Here is a 14,258-nt window from a genome sequence, read left to right as displayed (position 1 = left end):
AACAGCTTTTGCTGATACTGAAGTGTTTAAGAATGGAGAACAGTCAAGCTGATTTTATGGTATTTGCAAAAATCTCACTTGTTAACCAGACCCATGCAGATATCAGAGCACAACTTCACTTCTGGAAGCTCGCTTCCTTCTCCATCAAAAAGAGATAGAAACTCAGTTTGGTGTCATTTTTGTTTTTAAAAGCAGCAGTCTTCAGAACTGGGATCTGTTAAAAAAGCTATGCACACAGAGTCATGCCAAGCTCAGTGCAGAAGACTGGGCACACTGGCATCAAGGCATTACTACTCCAGGCTGCTCCCAGCTTTTAAAATTTTTAACACCACCTCAGTGTAAGCTTTCCCTGGGTGACCACCCACCAGATAGGGAAAGCCCTGCTCCTCGCTCTGCTCTGCTGTCCTTGTACCAGCTCCATCACTAAACTGACTCCTCTAGGACCTGATAGCATCTAAGAGAACAACTCTCTTTACAGCTTTAAAAATCCTACTCAGAGCAACTGGCCAGTAAAAATTTATATTGATCTGGAATATCTCTCTGTAAACACTGCCTAGGAAGAATGATCTAACTTTCCGCAGTCTCAACACAAGCCAAGAGGATGTTAAGCTGTGGATACAAGAGTGTTTATAAAATCAGTCTCAAATTCACAGCCTAAACGTGAACAGCTCAGAAGTCACCTATAGTTTAACAAGGAAGTGACACGCTGCGGTATTTCAGGAAATGCCATGAGATTGTATTATACTGTTAAAACGCTCCTCAAAAACTACTGTACCAGGCTCTTGAGACAACAGTCAGTCAGTTAAAAAGAGACCTGACGTTTAGCTGAATCAAAATTCAATAGGCAAGTTCACTTTCAGTATTTCATGCCATCAAAGCACATACCGCTGGGAAGGGCTCTCAGCCTGGGCTGCATTTCCTTCTCCCACTGTGACAAGCACCTAAAAGGCAGTTGTAAAGTTATCTCCAGTACAAACATTCAATTCGAATAGAAACCTGCATACAGACAAAGCCCTTGACTATGACACGATTTTATTTTGCCATTAGCTTCTTCATTACAAACACTTTCACTGGTCTCAGCTCTGGAAATACTCGACTCTCCCCACACCTAGAGACTCCACAAACGGCTGCAGACTCCAGAAGGAGCTGGAGCTGACAGCAGAGGGATCTGCTCCATGCTTGACCACAGCCAAAGCAAGCCACGGCCTGACTTTGAATTGCTTTTCAAACTCAAGCAAACTTTTATTTAAAGATCAGCTATCACAGTAGCAGCTCCACAGTGTATTTCCTAATCTCCCACTACAAGAACCTGCCAGGAATGGGGAAGGAAACAGCAGCTTCCTGGATACAAGACAATCTGTTCAAATATCCTTTAACTATCTGAGCTGGCCTTTACCTCCCTCCATCCACCCGGCACAAACGGATACTTGAAGAAAAGTCCCTGCTGCTCATCTGCCATTTACTGCTTACTCATCTGCCTCTGTACCCAGAGCTATCTAGCACTTGCATCACTCGTTCCAGCCATGCCAAAGCTGTGCAGCTGAACTACCAGCAAATACTGCACAGATTTTCCTCTACTCCTACCAGTCCACTCCTCAGGAAGGAACTTCCCCTAAACCTGGCACTGGCCGGCACAGAAAGCTACCATGCAAAGCCAATCTGCTCAGCCACATTACATGCTTCATCTAAGCTGCACAGAAAATCTTAAAGCCCAACTGCTCCATACTCACCCTACTCCAGCACTGTCCCCAACCTGTAACCCTCTTCACCTGTACTGTTTTTTAAATTATTTTCCCTTTTCAAAATCCTCTGATGCAGTTTCACCCTGTAGTATCTGTTAGGCTCCTGCAACAGTGCTGCATCTTCCGAGATGGAAAAGGGTTGGTGCTACCTCCTCTCCTCCCACAGCACCACTCAAGAGCTCTTTCCAGAAGGCAAGAACAGGGTTTGAAGAGGGAGAGCAGCATCCCAAGGTCACTGTGATATGACTCCCCTCTGTCATCCTCTCACAGGCCAGCAAGATGACCTAATGAGGAAGGCTGACATTACTCTTCCTCCATCCCATCAGAAATTCTCCTTCAGCTGAGAGACGTTGCTGCGAGTCCTCCTAACATTCTGTCTCTTCCAAAAGCGGGGCTCACCTCCCACTTATTCACAGAAAACATCACCCTGGTTTTAGTGTTGTGTACCCGGCTCCCTGCAACCAGAGATCAGAACACGAGGAGCACTGGGGAGGCATTAGCAAGCTTCAATCATCAATCCCCTCCAACCCAAACACACAAGGAAGGAGTGGAATGTAACATTTGTACCCTCTGTGCCAAACACTGCAGTCAGAGGGAGATCTAAATACATCTGTTAGATTCCAGAGATTAAAAAGACTTGCTAGACTTTCCCTCCCCCTTGCAGCACACAAGGCCCAGTAGGGATCAGCACTGGTCACAGAAATTATCTTTCTTCCCTGCAATTGCAGCTTGTAATCAGGTGCCCAGTGTCTCCTAATTAGAGCAGGAATTTTCTTTCCATCTGGGAAAGAATTTAAAAAAAAAAAACCCACATCTCTCTCAATTTATAAGATACAACTAAACATATTATTTTACTTATGTTTCAGTGGTCCTGAGTCTAAGGAGCATCTTAAAGTTTCACAAGGTATTTGGTCTACATAAGCCAGCATCATCTCCTCTCCCTGGCAGACACTAACATAAACAAAAACTCTGAAAACTCAAAGTGAAAGTTAGACTAACCACCTAGTCACTCATCCTATAGACAGACAAGAATGCATAATGGGAAATTGTAAAGATGGGAAGGGTGCCAGAATGCCATGCTCAGAGCCTGAATTGAAAGGCACTCAAAGTTTTGCATTAAATGAAGTGAGGAGACTGAAGAGCTTTCAGATGTCTGGTTTATGTCACACTGCTCCTCCCCACACTTAAGATTTTACAAAAGGATAAGCCAGGACTCCTCAAATATTGATTTTAACATCATACCTACAGGCAAAGAGCAATGGAGCCTGGATAGACAAGTGTCTCAAGGGGCCCTACTCCTAATATTGCGTGTTGTTTTAAAGTTCTTTTACTACTTATACTAAAGGTCATAAAAAAACTTTAAAAAGAACGCACAATATTAGAGGACAGACTCACCCTTATAAGACTGCTCCAACTCTATTAAAAGGTGCAACTGACCTCCCCAGCAAAGTACAAGCTGGGATGTGACACAGTGGGAAAGCCAGCAGTCACGAATCTTTTGCAACCTGAAAAAACAAGGGATGTATTACAAACGTGTTGAAACAGCCCCTGAGCTCCTAAGGGAAGTCAGTGCAAAGCCACCACACAGTATGCTGAAAATGCCTCTTGGGATTTTTTGGAGACATTTTACTGGGAACAAATCTGTTCCAACAAAACATCACTCACGTATAAATGCTTTACACCTTTCAGAGTGGTCACTACTCCCATCCTACAGAAACTAAAGCTACGTGTCCTCAAGTCTCAGTTTAAGCAGTAGCTGCGTATCTCACTGTTGTGCTCATACCGCCACCAGAGCATCCAACTTCCTTGCTGACATTAGAGCCAAGGCAAAAAGCCCACCCTGCCTCTGTTAAAAGTTTACTTTGTGAAGAACAGGAGGTCTCTCTGGATCCTGCTGTCACTCACCCTCAGAGCATCACTGGGAACCCTGCAGAGGGTTACAGCAGCACGGTGCCACGACCCAGGGAAGCCTGCTCCATGTCTCTTCTCATTACATCTTTAAAAAAGTGAGTTATTTTTAAGACAAAGGACAGAGAATAAAGACTGCCCATTTTCTCTTTTAGTCCTGAGAACTTGGAGCTCGTCCCCAGGGGACTTCTGTTATGGTCTCTGTTGACGCAACAGGACAAGCCTTATAAAACCATGTCCCATCTGTTGCAGTAAAACTTACTTTTTTATATAGAGAAACACTATTTTCAGAGTTGTACCTGTGAAGGGAAAGTGATACGGAACTGACCAAATATAGCAAAAATACATGAACCAAAAAAAAAAAAAAAAGCTTTCCACTGCCAAACACTGGGATTTCCCTTTCCAACTCACATCCAAAGAAGTCCATCACTATTATCCAACACCAGTGCTGCTAGCCCAACAGCCAAGTCAGCTTCAAAGAAATAATCTGTGCTAAGGATTGAACACACTGTTTATTAAGCTAGCTAGACAAACAGCAAAATATGCTTGCAGTTTAAGGTAACAGCACACCTGTATTTGGTAATGTGTCCAATTTAAGCATGCCCTTGGAGACAGGAACAGACCAGCTGCTGCTTAAGAGGTAGCAAGGACACTATCTGCTGCAGGAGACAAACAAGCACTGAGCACCCTCGATTCTGGGAGCAGCTTCCATGAACTGTAGCCAAGAAGAAAGGAAATCCAAATCCTGCTTTAGAATGACAGCTCCCCAATGCACAGATGCCTGTCTCAGAAAAGCCCCTTCGGCTGGGAGCGCCCTGATGTGAACCAAACTAATTCTAAACAAAAGATTAAGTGTCAGGGTAAACTCAGTGCCCCTCTGTGCTGCAAAAGTCCCATTTTGGAGTCAGCTGCTACACACCTCCTTCAGCAGGACCCCACACATCCATCCCTGCCAAGTCAAGGTCAAACTCTGCCCAAATCAATGAGCTGGAGAAAAAAAAAAAAAAAAAAAAAAAAAAAAAAAAAAAAAGGGGGGGGGGCAGGCACAATTCTATCTCTAAACTCTCTTTTGTTAGCATGTGCTGCCCACCTCTCCTACCCCACCGAAACTCAGATTCACTAATCCACTTTGGTTAGTGCAAATGCTGGTGTTACACTGAGGTCTGCGCAGATAATGCTCCCTGTGCCCCAAGCAGTAAAGCTGTTGAGCACACAAGGTTGCTAAGCTGTCCCCATGAAAAGCAGGAGAGAAAGTTTTGAGCATCTCCCAAAACTGTTAAAACACTTTCTGAGGTTTGTTCAGCCAAGTTTTACCTTCTCCCTCCCCAAAAGTAACAGCTTTTGCTGCAACCCGGCCTCTCCAGCATTGAAACGGGTGTCAGAGATGCAGAAGACAGAAAACAGCCGGTCCATCTTCGTCGCTGGGTCAAACCGAGTCATTGCGAGGGATAAGCCGGCACCGAGGAGGAAAAACGCAGAGCTGCTGAACGCTCTCAGCGCAAAACCTCCACAGCAAAGGATCTCACAGCAAACACCTTTGGCTTGGGAAGGCAGGAGGACGCCAAAAGCCTCTCCAGCCGCTCTGAAGAAAGGCTGCCTGCACAGAGGAGCTCGGGGGAGGAGGGGAGGAAGAAACTTGAAAGAGAAGGAACTTACTCCGTGATCCTCTTCGCCAGCTCGGTGCAGGCTGCCGTGGAGTTGGCCGAGAAGACCCGGTAGCCACTTCTAGCTGCGTTCATCGCCAAAGAGTCATGCAACCCCCGTGGAGCTCGAAAGTGAGAAAAAACAGATTTATAAGGCAACAACAGCTTCCGTGGCATCCTTTTCCTCCTCTCCGCCACGATCACCGCCCCTTAAGGGGTGGAGAGGAGGAGGAGGAAGGGAACCCTTCCGCTACCTACGGTCTTACTGGTCCACTCCTGTAACAAAGTATAAAAGGGGGTGGGGGTGTGTAGAAAATAGGAAAATATGGCTATTAAAATAAAATGCACCTGCTGGGCAGGGGGGCTGCGTGCTGCTTGCAGAGCAACCTCCAGCCCCCAGGAGCCAGGCCTTGGGTAACCCAAACCCAAACCCGCCTCACGCTCGCCCAGAGGAACCTCATGCACCGGGGGGGGGCGGGGGAAATACCCCCCCCCCAAACGGGAAATAGCAGCTGGGAGAGGGGATCCCTCGGCTGGGGAGCGTGGGGGGATAGGGGGGTTCTCTGTGAGGCAGCAAGGCTAGACGGGGGTCCCTGTGGTGATGGTGGCGGTGCCTACGAAGCCGGGTGGGGGGGAAGCCCTCCCGCTCCCCTCACCCAACCAAGCGAGTTCCGCCACCCGGCTAGAGCGCCGCTTCCCCCGGCGGCCATCTCCGCGCGGAGAGCCCGCCCCCGCTGCCATCTTAGGTGAGGGCACAGCGGCCCTGCTCTCCCCTCACAGGGGCAGAGAGGTATCAGCTACTGCCCGAAGGGCCCCGGTACCTGAGGAGGAAGCGTGAGAATGGCGTAAACTCTCCCTCCTGGGGCGGGACACTCCTCCCGCTTCCCGGGTGCTGCTGACAGCGGAGCCGACTCTCCCTTCCACCCGGCTGTGCCAGGCACGGCCTCAATGCGGCGGCTTCACTGCCCGCGCCTAAGATGGCGGCCGCGCCGGCGGAAGCGCTGCGGTGGCGCTCTAGCCTCGCTCCATGGCGGGCGGGGCGGGAGGCCTCGGGCCCGAACCCGGTGGGGCGGGCGGGAACCACAGCCCTCCCCGCCCCGCCGCCCTCACGCCCGAGGCCTCCCGCCCCGTAGGACTTAAACCAGAGCCCTCCCGGAACCGCACAGTGTTCGGGAGGGGTTCTGCCAGCCGGTCGCTTGGCCCCACAGGTGCTAGGCCACGCTCTGGGCCTGGGGCTCACCTTAGCACCCCAGGGCTGTGACAGCAGTGTGATGGCGGCCCTGAGGAGGTGCTGCTGGAGCTAAACCTGGTCTCTGCACCATTTCTCCAAGGTGCTCTGTGCTACTTGGATGTGAGGACAAAGTCCCTCTCGGGTACAGGCACTAAATGACTTACCTAAGCAGAAAACTTCTGCCCCAACCCATCTGGCAGAGCTCTGTGCTGACCTTTCCAGGCCCAAAGAGCATACTTGATATGTCAGGGAGGGCAAACAGCATTAATTTCATCACTAGGATGGCTGTGCAGTTCACTCTGGAGGGAGAGGTTTTTCCTGACAGTTTTCTAAGCCGCTGCAGAAGGTTGTTATCCCTTCTCCCAGCTGAGAGTGGTGAAGGAGGAGGAAGTCATGGCAGCCTTCGTTAAGGACGTGGAGGACGTACACATCTGTTATTCAGGAGTGACTCTCCCTGCTGCTGGGCTGCTCTGTGCATGTAATCAGGTGTGTGATGGGATCAGGTGTGTGATGGCAGTGGTGCCTCTGGCAACAACTGTCATAAAGCATTTCATGCTTAGCTGGGAACTGCAGCATCGCTATCAGTCCCCTTCCACTGTACACTTCATTAAAAGTTGTCTTTCTCCAGCCTTCATTAAGATTCAGCATCCTCAATGTAAACAAGATAGAAATGCATCAGTGTCACCTCTGCCACTGCTGCGCCTCCTGAACACCAGGATGTAAGTTTTGTCCCCCTTCACCATGCCTGGTGACGTGGATCTGTCCCTGCAGTGTGGTTCCATCCCATCTCCCTCCGTGATGATTCAAGACCACCCCACAGTTATTTACCTGGTGTAAGAGCCAGGACAGTCCCCCTTTCACCTCACCAGCCACCTGGGTTTGCTCCTGCAGCAGGATCAGGCCGCAGGGCTCAGCAGAGATCCCCCATCACAGCCGCAGCCCTGCTGGGACCAGCCATGAGCACAGCAACAGGGGCTTCAGGCTCGTGTCCTGCAGTCAGACGAGGTCAAGATTTACATCCCTGTCCCTGCAGTGCCTGCGCTGGCAGGGCGAGGGGAGCCAAGGCACAGCCCTCACCCCCTGCGCTTGGCACCAGACGCATCTGCCCTAGTTTGCTGCCACCAAAGCTGCATGTGGTCCAAGCTGGGTCGCTGGTGCCTCTCCAGGTCCCCTCTGTCCCCTGCAGGTCCTTCATCCATACCTTGTCCTAGCAGGGGCTATTCCAGCTCCACTCCCATGTCCCCACTTGTTCCCTGAGGTGAGGCGAGAGCTGACAGCATCAGCTGCCTGCATTCATTTCGTGCCTCTGAGGAGAAGCCCAGCCATCAGGCTGGTGGTAACCCTGCAGCTTGGGATAAAACAGGAGCATCCATCTGAGCACCCCCAGCCCCAATCTGCTTCAGCCACGCATGCCACTGCGCGTTTAGCGATGGCGGCTGCTGCCCTGCAAGGCATGTTTGTTTGACAGTGGTCACAGCATCCATGCTACAGCCCTTTACTTGTCACAAGTTGCTGGCTTTGTATTTCAAAAGCAAGAAGCTCAAAAAAAAGTTGGAGGGGCAGACTATTTTTGGGATGTAGGAAGTTGGCTGCTTCCTGAGATCATTTCTGCACCCACCAGAGAAATGGCAGAGCAGGGACACCTTAAGGAACAGGGACAGGCTCCTGTGGGACACCCCAGTGAGGGCAGCAGAGTTACAGGGAGAAACCCGTGAGCAGCACCCAGGCAGGGGGAGTGAGGGAGACCCAGCGCCGAGGGGCCATAGCACAGCACCTCTGCAGGGTGCTCAACCTCCCACCAACTCCTTCCTGGGCCCCTGGGGAAGGGATTTGCTGCTGCCCTCCTCTTTTAAAGCCCTTCCCTCCTGGCTTGCCATGCAATTCAGGTGTGCAACAGAAAGAAGGGCTGTTTAACCCCTTCCTAGTGCTCCTTGCTCGGCAGCCTGGACAACACCAGCCCAGGGCTGATGCTGTGGCCTCTTTGAGTGTGCTCAGCCTCTGCTTTGCCCTCTGAGTCCTCCAGCATCATCCTTCTGTCCTCATTCCTGCTGCCTCGTGGGGTGCTCAGAGCCATTCCAGCCATAGAGGATGGATCCTGCCTGTGTTGTCACCACGTTCTCACCCACTGAAGCTGAGATGCAACAAGTTTGTGCATTCTGCTGCAGGGCAGCCACCGGCATGGCAGACCCCAGGTGGCACCTCTGTGGTCACCTCAGAGGGGCTTGACAACATGTCCTGCCTCAAAACCACCTTGCTCTTGTTTTTTTGGAGATCTCCCTCAGTGCCACCAGCTTCATCCCTCTGGGGAGAGGACCAACAGCCTTGCAGGGACGGCCCTGTGCATCCCTGCGGTGGGCGGAGGAAGCAAGCAGCCGATTCAATGTGAATGATAGAGCAAGCTTCAACTTTATTGAAAGAAATCACACCTTATATAAGCAGTCTACAATACACTACTTGCAACTCTATTGGATACATTAAAGAAACTACATTATAATATCTCAGCCATTGGGTACATCTAAAAAGTCACATTATAATATCCCAGCCCCTTGTGGCATCTCTGGTATGCATAAACATCTGCCTAGCTGTGAACCTGCTTCTCTCCCAGGGCTGCTTCTCTTCACCCCCCAAGGTCGTAGTGCGCCCCAACTTATCTCTGTGTTCTCACAACAATCCTCGCTTGCACAACTGAGCCCTGGGTCTTCATCCTTGTTTACACAACTGTACCCTGGGTTCTTTCCTTTGTTTACCTCAGGTGGCTGGGACCGACTTCTGCAGGGAGCTATGGCCGACCAGCTCCTGCAGGGAGCTATGGCCTTGCTCTCTGCAAGCTGTTCTCCAACACATCCCAACAGGATGGCTGGTGGAGCTGTGGGGTTGGGATCTGCACCCGAGAAGCCTGGGCAGGGCAACGGGCAGAGATCACAGCTCTTATCACTGCAACAACCAACCTTTCTCCTGGGAAAGGGAGTGACTTTGCTCTGCGGGCTGATGGTCACACCTGGTTTTACAGCCAGGCAAAGGAGAAGAAAGAAGCAATTCTGTTGACTTAGGGAGTAATTAATATCGCAGCTTCTGGCATGTACAGAGGCAGCAGTAACCTCCCCCACAGAGCAGTGGAGAGCAAGGCTTTGCAGCCCTTTATTATTTCATTATCAACCGTGCAGGATTAGGAGGGCGGGTCAGGAACAGCACGGGCATTAAGCAGGTTTAGCTCCTTTGAAAAGGCTTATCCTGGCTCAGTCTCACTTGCTCGCTGTCATGCAGTTATTTGCTGAGCAGAGGGGTTTGAGTAATGTTGGGGGGACGGGCAGAGGGTCATGCAGTTTTAATAGCAAAAAATAGTAAAGCCCAGCAGGGAAATCTTGGGAGGTTCCTTTAGCAGGAACTGGCTTTATTTGCTGAATTTCAACAAGGAGGGAGGGCAGTTTCTCAGCTCTGCCAAGATCGACACCTCTCCCCAGAGAAAGCAAGGGCCTTGGTGCTGCTTTGGGGTGGTTTCTTGCACAGGGCTGACATGGCACCGGGTGGAACAACCATTGCAGGCAGCTTCCTGCAGAGCTGGACCAGGTTTTGCCATTTCTCCTTTACCGAGTTTCTCCCTGGAGACCGGGTGGGGTGGCTGCAGCGTGCTGATCCCAGCTCAGTGAGGAAAGATGAGCCGTGGGAACCGCAGCAGTAAATTCCTCTTCTTCTTACCCAGGCCAGAACCGGGGTCTGTGGTGGGATGCTGTGTCCCCCCATAAGTAATTCTGCCCCGGGAATGCTGCCCGCAGGCGCCGAGCATGGCGGCGGGGATCACCCCAGGATCCAGCCTCCTAGCGGGGCCTGGCCAGGTGGTTCTCATTGAAGCCTCTGACTCACCTCCCAAAAATGTCTGCGTGCACATCCCAGCAGGAAACCGCTACTGGGAAGTGGTGAAAACCTTGCAACAGCCTGAAATTTGGCTTTCCCCAGCAAAGGGGGAGATCAAACAGCAGCACTTTGGCCTCAATCCCACTGACGCCAGGGCTAGTCATAGGGGTGACTTTTTGGCTGAGTGAGCGGTGTGTGTGGTTACTCCAGACTCAGCAGCTTCTTGCGGGGTGTTTGGGAGTGTTTCTCCCAAGGAGGCCTGACCTCAGAAATACTTCGGAGTAAATCATCAGCTGGGAGGAATGAGCTCAGCTTGCAGTCATTACTGAGGGCATCCTGGTGAGTCCTGTGGTCCTGGGCTGTACTGGTGGCTGCCGAGAGCTCGGCGGAGGGAGGGTCAGGGCTGGTAGCAGCCCTGAGCAGGTTGCAGAGCCTGGCTGTGATTTAGGAGCTGTCATAACACTCAGCTCTTCGGAGGCTGAGAAACCTCCTGGGTCAAGTCCTGGCCCTCGTGTGAAGCTGGGATTGTGGGTGATACCTGCTGCCTGCCCACAGGTCACGGAGGCAGAGGCCAGGGGTGCAGTCACTTGCCAGAGTTTCACAGCAAGTCAGTGGCAGACCCAAAACCTGCATCCCAGCTCGTGCATCTCAGGAGATACCTCTGTTATTTCTGTCCCCTCCCACTCCATGCTGGTCCTCTGAGTCAGCACCAGCATCTCCCCGGGGGACCCCTGTGGCTAGGGGCTGAGAGGGGCTGAGCTGCAGTCCCCAGGCTGGGTCTGCCCCGAAACATCTCCGACTCTGCACCGGCCGCTGCCGCAGGCGCTGGCTGGGAAGTTCCCACTGCTGCAGTCGGTGCCTGTCCCCCTGCCAAACCCTGCAGCCCTGCCAGCCCCGACGCAGCGCAGAGCTGCGCTATTTCTGGCTCCACCTTGAGAGATGTACCTTCAGCATGGGAACAACGATACAAGAGTCGGATCCGGGATAAGTGCATCCCCCTCCCGTTCCCATTCCCGGAGCAGCTGGACGCGGCAGAGCGAGCAGGGATCTGGAGGAGCTGCCTGCCTCGAAGTGAAACGCTGCAGTTCATCTTGCAGCAGAGCCATGTCCTCTGCACGCCTCCTCCGGGGCTGCCTGCTGTGTAGGCAGCAGGAGCCCGAAATCCGGGCCTGCCCTGGTGCAGAGAGCCTCAAGTCTGCGCTGCAGCCGGGATGCATCAGCCGGAGGGACACAGGGTTATGGCAGGGCTGGGAAGCCCCCACCCTCTCTGCTTTCTTCTCCCAGGACAAGCTCCCTGTGGGGACCAGCTCCTCTAGTACTGGGGGCAGGAGCAGGAAGAGTAGGGGCAGGAGAGAGCTGAGTGGGTCTTAAATTGCCATATATAACCCTTGGCTTCTTACACAACTCAAGGCAAACCTTGTCTGCTGCTTCTGCCTCAGTTTCCCCAAACACATCTTCTCCAGCGAGCCCAGGGCACAGCGCTCCAGCCATACAAGCCTTTTTCCACAAAAATTATGTCAGTGGGGTCTGGGATACCCCACAGGCCCTCCCAGGACAGGATTTTGGGGGGTGTTTGCTCTTGGAGGGAGACTGGTGGCCCCCGTGGTCACAGCTGGACTGGACACCCTGCAGCTTTGCGATGAGAAAGGAGGTGGGGGGGGATTCACCACCAGCACGCCGGGTCCCTGCCATGTCCCTGCACCATGTCCCCGCACTGCCCTCCCACACACACGGCCTCTGCGGCACCACCAGGCAGGAATGGAGCCAACCAGGACAAACCTGACGGGCAGACACCTGCCCACGGCACAAGAGCCCCGGCTGCAGAGCACCCTTTGGGCCGCCAGTCAGGTTAAGGGAGCTCGTTAAGGCTCTCATAATTAAGATAGCGCTGAACGACTGTCTATCAGCACTAAGCGGTGACGGAAGCGATCCCACTTCCGCATTAGACCTCGCGTCTGGAGGCAAACTAGTGGTGGCTGTGCGGGGCTGGGTTGAATCAGCTGGTGGCTGTGGAGAGCAAAGGAACCCACATGGGGCTGGTGGTGGGCACTGGGCTGGCCGTGGCATGAAGCAGGCATCTGCCAAGGGTGGCACAGCATCAGGACAGGCCCACGTGAAGTCCTCATAGACCAGTACTAAGATGGAACAGCTCTGTCCCTTGCTGTCACAGAGGCTGAGACTGTGCCATTCCCCATCTGAGCAAAACCTGCAGCCCCCTCATCTCCGTGCCCTGGGCACACCCCCCACCAGTATCCCTGCGCTAACCCTCACCGTGTCCGAGCATGGTGGCATTGCCGCCTTCAATGGCTCGTGATGAAGCTGCTCTCAGCCCTTTTCCTCAGCCCACAGCATGGCTGTGGCAAGCAGAGCCCAGCTGGGCATCTGACTCCTATTTAAAGCACAGGCAACCAGGGCAAGAGGGATCCCTGTGGCATGGGGCCACCAACGGATGTAGCACGGGAGGACAGAGCCCAGAGCAGCCCCGTCAGCCCAAGGCACCTGCCAGGAGTGGCTTGACAGCTGCTCTCACATCCTCCCACCACATCTCGTGCCTTCCTGAGCGGAAATTGGGAGTGGATTAGTCACCGAGAAGGGTGAGGGGTAGGTCAGGGTGCTGCACTCCTCAGCAGCCAGCTATTTCCTCCAGTGACACCTTGCCGAGGACCACGGGGATGTTTACAAATGCTGGACCCGTGGCAGGGCAGCAGCCGGGGAAGTGCCCGTGCCCAAATCTCACCCAGAAACAGATGTGGGGGCTTCGGTTCCCCAGTCGAAAGCATCAGCCAGCAAATGGGTGGAAGTGGGTTTTAGGTTTTGCCCCCCCCTGCCCAAGCATCAGTTTGAACCCATAGCCCCCAGGGGAGTCTTTTTAGAAAGCGTAATGCTCCAAATCATGGCACCTCGGCTCTTGTTTTAGGTCACTCTGGGAAAGCAAGGCTTAACCACATTATCTGCCCATCCTGTGCCCTCCCTGCAATTTTTGGCCAGTTTCAGTGGATTTAACTGGGGACAGAAGGGCCAAGGGCTCACCACTAATTAAACTGCTGTAAGTGTGAAGAGCGATGCCTCCCCGAGGTGCGAGCTCAAGGTTACGGGGTGTCAGGCTGCTGCCAGCCCAGCAGCACCCAGCGTGCGAAACCTGCATGAACACTGCCACGAAGGGTGGTCTGAGGGATGAGGAAGGGGCGAGGAAGGCCCAGGAGAGCGGAGGGAGGGACTGGGGCATCTCTCCATCTGCCTTACCATTCCCCCAGCTCTTGTCCGAGTGCTTATCACCCGCTTGCCGGCGCAGATCTGCTTTAGATGGGGCCTCAGGAGAGCAAAGGGCCATCTGGAGAGTGTGGAGCAGAGCTACATCCATGGGGCTGGCAAAAAAAAAAATCATTGTTGAGCTGGGCCATCCCCCCTGGAGCCCAGCAGCCCCTCGGGAGGGGGAAGGTCAGTCCCGTCACCATCAGAAGCTGCTGTCAGTGATTTTTGCCAGCCGCCGCAGGCACCGAGCGGCTCCCAGCCGTGCTGGCACCCTCCAGGCAGGTCCCCTGGGCTCTGTCCCCTGCACCCTGTGCCCCGAGGTGGGGTTCAGAGCACAGCCCACCTCCCTCCACAGGGCTCCCTGCCCCTGGCATCCTCCAGCCCTCACCGATACCTGATGGGGCCACCAGTGACGGGCAGGACATCGTCCCCCTCCATCCCCCCTCCCGGAGGTGTCCCTCGCCGGCTGCCCGCTGTCGTCCTCATCCCTCGCCGTACCCCGATTTCTCCAGGCACCCGCCCCACTCCTCTCGCCCTGTCCCGGCCGGAGAGATGCAGAGGTGGCGTTTAACCGCTGCTCAGCCCCGCGTGGGCTGGCGCGGCTGCCCGGTGCTTTGCCGCTGCTCCCCC

The 14,258-nt window shown here is 53.5% G+C and overlaps 1 protein-coding gene across 7 annotated transcripts in view; it reads right to left on the bottom strand.

The window, feature by feature from the left end:
* PRPSAP1 (phosphoribosyl pyrophosphate synthetase associated protein 1) overlaps window positions 1-14,129 on the bottom strand; it is a 36,932-nt gene extending 22,803 nt beyond the window's left edge. The window contains exons 1-4 of one of the 7 annotated variants that reach the window (XM_026860798.1): window positions 14,023-14,129; window positions 13,620-13,741; window positions 5,307-5,418; window positions 3,138-3,247 (exon numbers count right to left, since the gene is read on the bottom strand). In XM_026860798.1, coding sequence (XP_026716599.1) covers window positions 3,138-3,247; window positions 5,307-5,418; window positions 13,620-13,741; window positions 14,023-14,114 — 436 coding nt within the window. In that variant the 5' untranslated portion in view covers window positions 14,115-14,129. Of the gene's footprint in view, window positions 1-2,603; window positions 2,694-3,137; window positions 3,248-5,306; window positions 5,539-5,641; window positions 5,814-5,949; window positions 6,050-6,114; window positions 6,242-13,619; window positions 13,742-14,022 lie in introns of those variants that run through there. The other 6 variants (XM_026860802.1, XM_026860800.1, XM_026860803.1 and 3 more) reach the window with 6 other exon arrangements.
* Window positions 14,130-14,258: the final 129 nt, after the last annotated feature.

Source organism: Athene cunicularia (genome assembly GCF_003259725.1).
Source record: "Athene cunicularia isolate RWA chromosome 18 unlocalized genomic scaffold, athCun1 chr18_part1, whole genome shotgun sequence".
Classification (NCBI taxonomy): Eukaryota; Metazoa; Chordata; class Aves; order Strigiformes; family Strigidae; genus Athene; species Athene cunicularia.
This window is presented reverse-complemented; position numbering and strand designations above follow the sequence as displayed.